The following is a 12,120-nucleotide window of genomic DNA, read 5'->3' as shown; positions in this document are numbered from 1 at the left end:
CACATCAATTTCAAGTTCAGCAATCATTATTAACATGCAACAACATTACTTCAACAGAGCTACATTGGCCAATTACCTTAAAACAGTGCACAATATTTGCACACAGGGTCATACCTTTGCTTAAGCTGCAAAAAAATTACCCATCAAATTTCTTATTTTATTTCATTAAGTGGTCAGTCTATTAGTAAGTAAAATATATGAAAAAAAATATACACCATAATGGGGTTCAATATGGAACTAGCAAAAAATTCCTAACCCCATCCCCTTTTAACAAACTACACATTTTCGTAAGAAAAAGGGTTATTAAAAGATGTTGTAAACAATCCATCAAAAACAGCTTGCTGAAATTCGAAGATTCTTTGTAATACCTTTTTTAAATTAATAAATATAATACAGAAAGTATGTATTTCAAATTTTAGCTTATATTTTGTTGTAGTTCTCGTTGTTGACCTTTGTGCACTTACACTCAGAATATAGATTTATCATACGTCATCATATTTGATGATTAATATTAAGAGTTTTCTCAAATAAAAATCCCCACAAAAAATTGAAATACAATTTATATTTGTTAAAACAAATGTCTCCATTACATCCCAACCCCTTTAATATACTGCATGGTATGGAGGAGAAAGAATGAGCAGGAACATAGACGTCATGAATATGCACTCGGTGCATTGAGAAGAAAGATTCAGCCAGCAGAGATAAACTACTGACCTTTTTATAACTTAGAATGTTTAAGCATTCCCAAATTACCTCTTTGAAAATTGAACATGACAATAAGAAGGTTTCTATAAGCTATTTCAGGGGCGGATCAGGAATTGAAGTTGGGAGGGGGGTGCAACTGTATGAGGCAGGGGTCTGGGGGCCGCCTTGAAAGGGGGGGGGGGGGCGATTCCCCAGAAACTCCTGGATTTTACAGATTTTTTAGGGCTTAAAATATGTCTCCTATGTAGTCATTTTTATTATTTTCTGTCATTTTTAATAAGGTGAAATTAATAAAATAACGCAAATTTTAAGGGTTTTTGGAAAAAGTAGCCGTTCTCCCACTAAAAGTAATTCAATAAATCAAAAGATTTTGTCAGACATTTATTTCTCTGAGAGTGGAGGAAATTATGGATTCTTTTATCGTATATATTTCTCTAAACAAGAGACCACGATTTACTTTAAACTTGAAAATTTTAGGGGGGCTCGCGCCGGTTGCCCCCCACCCCACCCACTATATCCGCCAATGCATTTATGTATGTGCTCTTGCGATTGACCTTTTTGCACTCACAATGATTGCATTAATATTTAGTTATTTTTCATACCTTTTTTTTTATAATAACCAGACACGATTACCTATTATAAGAAATTGATATGATTATACAGCATAGTGCACCAAATATGTTTAAATAACAACTTTATATTTAATATCAATGGAAAGATTTCCACCCAATCGACCCATGGATTGATTGTATCTTGTTTAACGTCTCTCTCGAGAATTTTTTACTCATATGGAGACGTTACCAAGACCGGTGAACGGCTTTAAATTTAGGCCTTTGCTCGGCGCTTACGGCCATTGAGCAGTGAGGGTTCTTTAGCGTGCCACATCTACTGTGACACTGGGCATCCGTTTTGATGGTCATCTCCGAGGACCAGTGACATTCACACCTGATGCTGAGCGTTTGGCAGTATATATGCACTGAGTGTGTGTAACGGGGGGGGGGGGGGGGTTAGAAAATGAGAAATTCAAACACATTGATTAAAGTTATAAAATTGGTATTTTATTTTCATTTAGAAATGTTTACTGATTTTGATATATCAAAAACTTAGAATAATCAACAATGACACTTCCTCTATATTTATACAATATTATTGTCTTTAAAAAAGACATGTAATACATGAGTACATGTACTTGTTTTCCATTAAATTCACACTTTAGTATGTTGCACAATATATCCATTGCTCTGGGCTCACAAATACATTATTGATTCTATCCAAGTCCCACATTTTGCAGAAGTTCTTGAATTTTCTCTGTAACCTGTGAAGTTGTGGGGTCCAGGGGATATGACATCATCAATGTAAATGAAGTACCTGTTATAAAAAATATATTCTGTATATTCAAATATTGAAAAAAAGATGAATATCTAATATACTAAGAATTGTCTTTATAAATGTCTGGTGTTAAAATGAAAAATTCTATCTTACTAAGATAGAAAATATTGTACCTTTCTTGCTGATTTTCATGGCAAATTGCTGTTGAAGTTGTTGGCTGGAAGCCCATTTCAACTTGCACTTGTCCTTAGGATGATGCTTAGAAAAAAAATCATCATAATTAATATTTGCACAGTCAGTATTAATCATTAATTATACTGTGTCAGACAATGTCAATTTTAAAATCGTGTGTCTCAATGCATGTTTAGTGAACTTTAAAATGCTGATATATTGAAAATTACACACATAACATGTATTTTATTATGTTAATTTTTAAAATCTTGTCTGAAATCAGTATTACATATGTAACACTACATGTATGTTAAATGTGTGCAGTGCAGCAATGTGAACTCTTGCAGTAGTAGTACATCTGCATGATTGCTATTTATTTCATATTGTTATAGTTACCTTCTATTTAAACTGTACATACCCTCCCACCCCCGGGTCCTTAATGAGGTGAATAAACATCATAATTATCATATTACAATATGAGATGACAGATATGTTTTCATAAACTGCCAGTTCATTCTAATAATATCAAAACAAGTCAACTCTAGATTTATCAGACCTGTCTCCTTTACGGAGTGTGGGTCAAGAGAAGGACATCCATATCTTATTTTCATACAATACATTTATTTGCCTATGAGGGGGGGCTTGTGATTTTACAAATATTTTAAATAATGTTTTGTAGACCTACATGCTTGCATGAAACATGAAACCCCAGATTTGAGATATCTCTTAGGTCAATGAAATTTCAAGATACTAGAAGTACTATCATTTATACCAAAATAGAATTTTAGTGCAACACCCCCCCCCCCCCCAAAATTGTGAGAGCCCTATTTTTTTTTCAAATCTGGCATATACATGACATCCATTTACAATTACATGCACATGTAGGAGTTATATTTTGGGCACATATGGAATACATAAATGCACAAAAAATGAAACAGCTCCAAATTGTGCGTTTATAGATGTTATTATAAAATCGCGTTGTGAAATAGCAGAGGAAAAGTGGGTTGAATACAAATTCAATTTGTCATTTTTTTCACTTACCAAACGAAATTATGATTTCGTTGTCCACGTTGAATGCATCCATCGAATTCCTCTTCTCAGAAGAAACTTTGTTTAAACTCTCAATGACTACATAAACAGTATTGAAACTCGCAGCACTCGGACACCACGATCACGCTACATCAACAACTTTGTTTACGTAGCGCAGCTATGCATGGTGGTGAATTTCGTGAGGTAAAAAGTGCCATTCTGCACGGACGAAACATTTAGTCCACTATTATTACATTGACGTATTCCTAATCTAAACTATGGCCAAATTTCGTCGAGACGACCCTCTCAATCATCGATTCAGTCACAGCAACTTGTACTTTCGGAACCCCTTTTTGTTTTTCAACTACTCTATGGCGATGTACGGAATTCCGAAAAATAATTTCACGTGAAAATACACGATTTTTACTGATCACGTGGTTGCTATCGGTCTCTACCTTAATCTGTAAGCAATGTTTTAAAGGTTATCAAAGAAGAAGATGAACAATGTAGTTACGGCTATTTGGCGATGTTGACTGATGGTTACACTCTCTACCCGATCACCATATAGCGGTCAAGGAAGGTGGGACCGAACAAGGTGACATGGATACCTTCTCCTCCACTCCTGATCTCAACTTTACTTATTCAACGAATCGATTTTTGACGTGCTCTGCATTTTATGTTTTCATAAGATTTATGGGATTAAACATTCTTACTTTCACTTCATAATGGTCAACTTACCTTGTAAACAACTTTGAAAGAGTATCAGACAAAACGAGAAATATTCTACTTACTACTACTGCTTGTTGGTACTGTGGTCGGTTTTGTTGCTGTAAATAATGGAATACAAGAGTATTTAATGTGAAAATTGAAGGTAACCTTGGCTGCTGACAAATCCGACAGTAGGGCTGATTGATATATGACTATGGGTGTACATACAACCCAAACAGTTTGAACGATACATCTTGAAGAACGTTAACTGAAACCAGTATACCAAGGGTTTTAACTTTAAAGCGATTGTCATAAAATATGATGGAACTTTGCAGCTTTATCGATGATTCCGTCCTTCTTTTATGTCTATTTTAAATGTAAAGTCCACTATTTAATTCCTTGAGCTAGAGTGTTATCCATATCATGAATTGTTAAGCAGTGACAGGCATCTGACAAATAAATTGAATTTACAGGCCTCACAACAGTCCCTTTTAAAGTGACAAATGTCAATAGTTGGTGGACGTTGTAGTGACCTTATTTGCAAATACAATCTGCAATGAAGTGGAGTGATATCAGTATAGCTGCATGCCAATTGTTAACTACTCGCTATTTAAAATAATCAGGTTTACTGTGGATTACTTGGTCAATCTGAGCAATATATAGGGATCAGGGAGGGTGTGTCGGAACACAGGATATTTAGTCCTTTTCAACACCTTATCAAGTTAATCTGTAAGCAATGTTTTAAAGGTTATCAAAGAAGAAGATGAACAATGTAGTTACGGCTATTTGGCGATGTTGACTGATGGTTACACTCTCTACCCGATCACCATATAGCGGTCAAGGAAGGTGGGACCGAACAAGGTGACATGGATACCTTCTCCTCCACTCCTGATCTCAACTTTACTTATTCAACGAATCGATTTTTGACGTGCTCTGCATTTTATGTTTTCATAAGATTTATGGGATTAAACATTCTTACTTTCACTTCATAATGGTCAACTTACCTTGTAAACAACTTTGAAAGAGTATCAGACAAAACGAGAAATATTCTACTTACTACTACTGCTTGTTGGTACTGTGGTCGTTTTTGTTGCTGTAAATAATGGAATACAAGAGTATTTAATGTGAAAATTGAAGGTAACCTTGGCTGCTGACAAATCCGACAGTAGGGCTGATTGATATATGACTATGGGTGTACATACAACCCAAACAGTTTGAACGATACATCTTGAAGAACGTTAACTGAAACCAGTATACCAAGGGTTTTAACTTTAAAGCGATTGTCATAAAATATGATGGAACTTTGCAGCTTTATCGATGATTCCGTCCTTCTTTTATGTCTATTTTAAATGTAAAGTCCACTATTTAATTCCTTGAGCTAGAGTGTTATCCATATCATGAATTGTTAAGCAGTGACAGGCATCTGACAAATAAATTGAATTTACAGGCCTCACAACAGTCCCTTTTAAAGTGACAAATGTCAATAGTTGGTGGACGTTGTAGTGACCTTATTTGCAAATACAATCTGCAATGAAGTGGAGTGATATCAGTATAGCTGCATGCCAATTGTTAACTACTCGCTATTTAAAATAATCAGGTTTACTGTGGATTACTTGGTCAATCTGAGCAATATATAGGGATCAGGGAGGGTGTGTCGGAACACAGGATATTTAGTCCTTTTCAACACCTTATCAAGTTAATCTGTAAGCAATGTTTTAAAGGTTATCAAAGAAGAAGATGAACAATGTAGTTACGGCTATTTGGCGATGTTGACTGATGGTTACACTCTCTACCCGATCACCATATAGCGGTCAAGGAAGGTGGGACCGAACAAGGTGACATGGATACCTTCTCCTCCACTCCTGATCTCAACTTTACTTATTCAACGAATCGATTTTTGACGTGCTCTGCATTTTATGTTTTCATAAGATTTATGGGATTAAACATTCTTACTTTCACTTCATAATGGTCAACTTACCTTGTAAACAACTTTGAAAGAGTATCAGACAAAACGAGAAATAGTCTACTTACTACTACTGCTTGTTGGTACTGTGGTCGTTTTTGTTGCTGTAAATAATGGAATACAAGAGTATTTAATGTGAAAATTGAAGGTAACCTTGGCTGCTGACAAATCCGACAGTAGGGCTGATTGATATATGACTATGGGTGTACATACAACCCAAACAGTTTGAACGATACATCTTGAAGAACGTTAACTGAAACCAGTATACCAAGGGTTTTAACTTTAAAGCGATTGTCATAAAATATGATGGAACTTTGCAGCTTTATCGATGATTCCGTCCTTCTTTTATGTCTATTTTAAATGTAAAGTCCACTATTTAATTCCTTGAGCTAGAGTGTTATCCATATCATGAATTGTTAAGCAGTGACAGGCATCTGACAAATAAATTGAATTTACAGGCCTCACAACAGTCCCTTTTAAAGTGACAAATGTCAATAGTTGGTGGACGTTGTAGTGACCTTATTTGCAAATACAATCTGCAATGAAGTGGAGTGATATCAGTATAGCTGCATGCCAATTGTTAACTACTCGCTATTTAAAATAATCAGGTTTACTGTGGATTACTTGGTCAATCTGAGCAATATATAGGGATCAGGGAGGGTGTGTCGGAACACAGGATATTTAGTCCTTTTCAACACCTTATCAAGTTAATCTGTAAGCAATGTTTTAAAGGTTATCAAAGAAGAAGATGAACAATGTAGTTACGGCTATTTGGCGATGTTGACTGATGGTTACACTCTCTACCCGATCACCATATAGCGGTCAAGGAAGGTGGGACCGAACAAGGTGACATGGATACCTTCTCCTCCACTCCTGATCTCAACTTTACTTATTCAACGAATCGATTTTTGACGTGCTCTGCATTTTATGTTTTCATAAGATTTATGGGATTAAACATTCTTACTTTCACTTCATAATGGTCAACTTACCTTGTAAACAACTTTGAAAGAGTATCAGACAAAACGAGAAATAGTCTACTTACTACTACTGCTTGTTGGTACTGTGGTCGTTTTTGTTGCTGTAAATAATGGAATACAAGAGTATTTAATGTGAAAATTGAAGGTAACCTTGGCTGCTGACAAATCCGACAGTAGGGCTGATTGATATATGACTATGGGTGTACATACAACCCAAACAGTTTGAACGATACATCTTGAAGAACGTTAACTGAAACCAGTATACCAAGGGTTTTAACTTTAAAGCGATTGTCATAAAATATGATGGAACTTTGCAGCTTTATCGATGATTCCGTCCTTCTTTTATGTCTATTTTAAATGTAAAGTCCACTATTTAATTCCTTGAGCTAGAGTGTTATCCATATCATGAATTGTTAAGCAGTGACAGGCATCTGACAAATAAATTGAATTTACAGGCCTCACAACAGTCCCTTTTAAAGTGACAAATGTCAATAGTTGGTGGACGTTGTAGTGACCTTATTTGCAAATACAATCTGCAATGAAGTGGAGTGATATCAGTATAGCTGCATGCCAATTGTTAACTACTCGCTATTTAAAATAATCAGGTTTACTGTGGATTACTTGGTCAATCTGAGCAATATATAGGGATCAGGGAGAGTGTGTCGGAACACAGGATATTTAGTCCTTTTCAACACCTTATCAAGTTAATCTGTAAGCAATGTTTTAAAGGTTATCAAAGAAGAAGATGAACAATGTAGTTACGGCTATTTGGCGATGTTGATTGATGGTTACACTCTCTACCCGATCACCATATAGCGGTCAAGGAAGGTGGGACCGAACAAGGTGACATGGATACCTTCTCCTCCACTCCTGATCTCAACTTTACTTATTCAACGAATCGATTTTTGACGTGCTCTGCATTTTATGTTTTCATAAGATTTATGGGATTAAACATTCTTACTTTCACTTCATAATGGTCAACTTACCTTGTAAACAACTTTGAAAGAGTATCAGACAAAACGAGAAATATTCTACTTACTACTACTGCTTGTTGGTGCTGTGGTCGTTTTTGTTGCTGTAAATAATGGAATACAAGAGTATTTAATGTGAAAATTGAAGGTAACCTTGGCTGCTGACAAATCCGACAGTAGGGCTGATTGATATATGACTATGGGTGTACATACAACCCAAACAGTTTGAACGATACATCTTGAAGAACGTTAACTGAAACCAGTATACCAAGGGTTTTAACTTTAAAGCGATTGTCATAAAATATGATGGAACTTTGCAGCTTTATCGATGATTCCGTCCTTCTTTTATGTCTATTTTAAATGTAAAGTCCACTATTTAATTCCTTGAGCTAGAGTGTTATCCATATCATGAATTGTTAAGCAGTGACAGGCATCTGACAAATAAATTGAATTTACAGGCCTCACAACAGTCCCTTTTAAAGTGACAAATGTCAATAGTTGGTGGACGTTGTAGTGACCTTATTTGCAAATACAATCTGCAATGAAGTGGAGTGATATCAGTATAGCTGCATGCCAATTGTTAACTACTCGCTATTTAAAATAATCAGGTTTACTGTGGATTACTTGGTCAATCTGAGCAATATATAGGGATCAGGGAGGGTGTGTCGGAACACAGGATATTTAGTCCTTTTCAACACCTTATCAAGTTAATCTGTAAGCAATGTTTTAAAGGTTATCAAAGAAGAAGATGAACAATGTAGTTACGGCTATTTGGCGATGTTGACTGATGGTTACACTCTCTACCCGATCACCATATAGCGGTCAAGGAAGGTGGGACCGAACAAGGTGACATGGATACCTTCTCCTCCACTCCTGATCTCAACTTTACTTATTCAACGAATCGATTTTTGACGTGCTCTGCATTTTATGTTTTCATAAGATTTATGGGATTAAACATTCTTACTTTCACTTCATAATGGTCAACTTACCTTGTAAACAACTTTGAAAGAGTATCAGACAAAACGAGAAATAGTCTACTTACTACTACTGCTTGTTGGTACTGTGGTCGTTTTTGTTGCTGTAAATAATGGAATACAAGAGTATTTAATGTGAAAATTGAAGGTAACCTTGGCTGCTGACAAATCCGACAGTAGGGCTGATTGATATATGACTATGGGTGTACATACAACCCAAACAGTTTGAACGATACATCTTGAAGAACGTTAACTGAAACCAGTATACCAAGGGTTTTAACTTTAAAGCGATTGTCATAAAATATGATGGAACTTTGCAGCTTTATCGATGATTCCGTCCTTCTTTTATGTCTATTTTAAATGTAAAGTCCACTATTTAATTCCTTGAGCTAGAGTGTTATCCATATCATGAATTGTTAAGCAGTGACAGGCATCTGACAAATAAATTGAATTTACAGGCCTCACAACAGTCCCTTTTAAAGTGACAAATGTCAATAGTTGGTGGACGTTGTAGTGACCTTATTTGCAAATACAATCTGCAATGAAGTGGAGTGATATCAGTATAGCTGCATGCCAATTGTTAACTACTCGCTATTTAAAATAATCAGGTTTACTGTGGATTACTTGGTCAATCTGAGCAATATATAGGGATCAGGGAGGGTGTGTCGGAACACAGGATATTTAGTCCTTTTCAACACCTTATCAAGTTAATCTGTAAGCAATGTTTTAAAGGTTATCAAAGAAGAAGATGAACAATGTAGTTACGGCTATTTGGCGATGTTGACTGATGGTTACACTCTCTACCCGATCACCATATAGCGGTCAAGGAAGGTGGGACCGAACAAGGTGACATGGATACCTTCTCCTCCACTCCTGATCTCAACTTTACTTATTCAACGAATCGATTTTTGACGTGCTCTGCATTTTATGTGTTCATAAGATTTATGGGATTAAACATTCTTACTTTCACTTCATAATGGTCAACTTACCTTGTAAACAACTTTGAAAGAGTATCAGACAAAACGAGAAATATTCTACTTACTACTACTGCTTGTTGGTACTGTGGTCGTTTTTGTTGCTGTAAATAATGGAATACAAGAGTATTTAATGTGAAAATTGAAGGTAACCTTGGCTGCTGACAAATCCGACAGTAGGGCTGATTGATATATGACTATGGGTGTACATACAACCCAAACAGTTTGAACGATACATCTTGAAGAACGTTAACTGAAACCAGTATACCAAGGGTTTTAACTTTAAAGCGATTGTCATAAAATATGATGGAACTTTGCAGCTTTATCGATGATTCCGTCCTTCTTTTATGTCTATTTTAAATGTAAAGTCCACTATTTAATTCCTTGAGCTAGAGTGTTATCCATATCATGAATTGTTAAGCAGTGACAGGCATCTGACAAATAAATTGAATTTACAGGCCTCACAACAGTCCCTTTTAAAGTGACAAATGTCAATAGTTGGTGGACGTTGTAGTGACCTTATTTGCAAATACAATCTGCAATGAAGTGGAGTGATATCAGTATAGCTGCATGCCAATTGTTAACTACTCGCTATTTAAAATAATCAGGTTTACTGTGGATTACTTGGTCAATCTGAGCAATATATAGGGATCAGGGAGGGTGTGTCGGAACACAGGATATTTAGTCCTTTTCAACACCTTATCAAGTTAATCTGTAAGCAATGTTTTAAAGGTTATCAAAGAAGAAGATGAACAATGTAGTTACGGCTATTTGGCGATGTTGATTGATGGTTACACTCTCTACCCGATCACCATATAGCGGTCAAGGAAGGTGGGACCGAACAAGGTGACATGGATACCTTCTCCTCCACTCCTGATCTCAACTTTACTTATTCAACGAATCGATTTTTGACGTGCTCTGCATTTTATGTGTTCATAAGATTTATGGGATTAAACATTCTTACTTTCACTTCATAATGGTCAACTTACCTTGTAAACAACTTTGAAAGAGTATCAGACAAAACGAGAAATAGTCTACTTACTACTACTGCTTGTTGGTACTGTGGTCGTTTTTGTTGCTGTAAATAATGGAATACAAGAGTATTTAATGTGAAAATTGAAGGTAACCTTGGCTGCTGACAAATCCGACAGTAGGGCTGATTGATATATGACTATGGGTGTACATACAACCCAAACAGTTTGAACGATACATCTTGAAGAACGTTAACTGAAACCAGTATACCAAGGGTTTTAACTTTAAAGCGATTGTCATAAAATATGATGGAACTTTGCAGCTTTATCGATGATTCCGTCCTTCTTTTATGTCTATTTTAAATGTAAAGTCCACTATTTAATTCCTTGAGCTAGAGTGTTATCCATATCATGAATTGTTAAGCAGTGACAGGCATCTGACAAATAAATTGAATTTACAGGCCTCACAACAGTCCCTTTTAAAGTGACAAATGTCAATAGTTGGTGGACGTTGTAGTGACCTTATTTGCAAATACAATCTGCAATGAAGTGGAGTGATATCAGTATAGCTGCATGCCAATTGTTAACTACTCGCTATTTAAAATAATCAGGTTTACTGTGGATTACTTGGTCAATCTGAGCAATATATAGGGATCAGGGAGGGTGTGTCGGAACACAGGATATTTAGTCCTTTTCAACACCTTATCAAGTTAATCTGTAAGCAATGTTTTAAAGGTTATCAAAGAAGAAGATGAACAATGTAGTTACGGCTATTTGGCGATGTTGACTGATGGTTACACTCTCTACCCGATCACCATATAGCGGTCAAGGAAGGTGGGACCGAACAAGGTGACATGGATACCTTCTCCTCCACTCCTGATCTCAACTTTACTTATTCAACGAATCGATTTTTGACGTGCTCTGCATTTTATGTGTTCATAAGATTTATGGGATTAAACATTCTTACTTTCACTTCATAATGGTCAACTTACCTTGTAAACAACTTTGAAAGAGTATCAGACAAAACGAGAAATATTCTACTTACTACTACTGCTTGTTGGTACTGTGGTCGTTTTTGTTGCTGTAAATAATGGAATACAAGAGTATTTAATGTGAAAATTGAAGGTAACCTTGGCTGCTGACAAATCCGACAGTAGGGCTGATTGATATATGACTATGGGTGTACATACAACCCAAACAGTTTGAACGATACATCTTGAAGAACGTTAACTGAAACCAGTATACCAAGGGTTTTAACTTTAAAGCGATTGTCATAAAATATGATGGAACTTTGCAGCTTTATCGATGATTCCGTCCTTCTTTTATGTCTATTTTAAATGTAAAGTCC

General features: G+C 35.9%; 1 protein-coding gene across 3 annotated transcripts in view; it reads right to left on the bottom strand.

Moving 5' to 3' along the window:
• The window catches only part of LOC125667017 (uncharacterized), a 104,245-nt gene that overhangs the window by 32,925 nt on the left and 59,200 nt on the right, over positions 1–12,120 (bottom strand). The window contains exons 17-25 of one of the 3 annotated variants that reach the window (XM_056154073.1): positions 11,818–11,853; positions 10,844–10,879; positions 9,870–9,905; positions 8,896–8,931; positions 7,922–7,957; positions 6,948–6,983; positions 5,974–6,009; positions 5,000–5,035; positions 4,026–4,061 (exon numbers count right to left, since the gene is read on the bottom strand). In XM_056154073.1, the coding sequence (XP_056010048.1) occupies positions 4,026–4,061; positions 5,000–5,035; positions 5,974–6,009; positions 6,948–6,983; positions 7,922–7,957; positions 8,896–8,931; positions 9,870–9,905; positions 10,844–10,879; positions 11,818–11,853 (324 nt within the window). Of the gene's footprint in view, positions 1–1,741; positions 2,074–2,207; positions 2,293–3,246; positions 3,825–4,025; positions 4,062–4,999; positions 5,036–5,973; positions 6,010–6,947; positions 6,984–7,921; positions 7,958–8,895; positions 8,932–9,869; positions 9,906–10,843; positions 10,880–11,817; positions 11,854–12,120 lie in introns of those variants that run through there. The other 2 variants (XR_008799964.1, XR_008799963.1) reach the window with 2 other exon arrangements.

This window comes from Ostrea edulis, chromosome 2, assembly GCF_947568905.1.
Source record: "Ostrea edulis chromosome 2, xbOstEdul1.1, whole genome shotgun sequence".
Taxonomy (NCBI): Eukaryota; Metazoa; Mollusca; class Bivalvia; order Ostreida; family Ostreidae; genus Ostrea; species Ostrea edulis.
The sequence above is the reverse complement of the archived record's forward strand: the minus strand, read 5'-3'. Positions and strand labels throughout refer to the sequence as shown.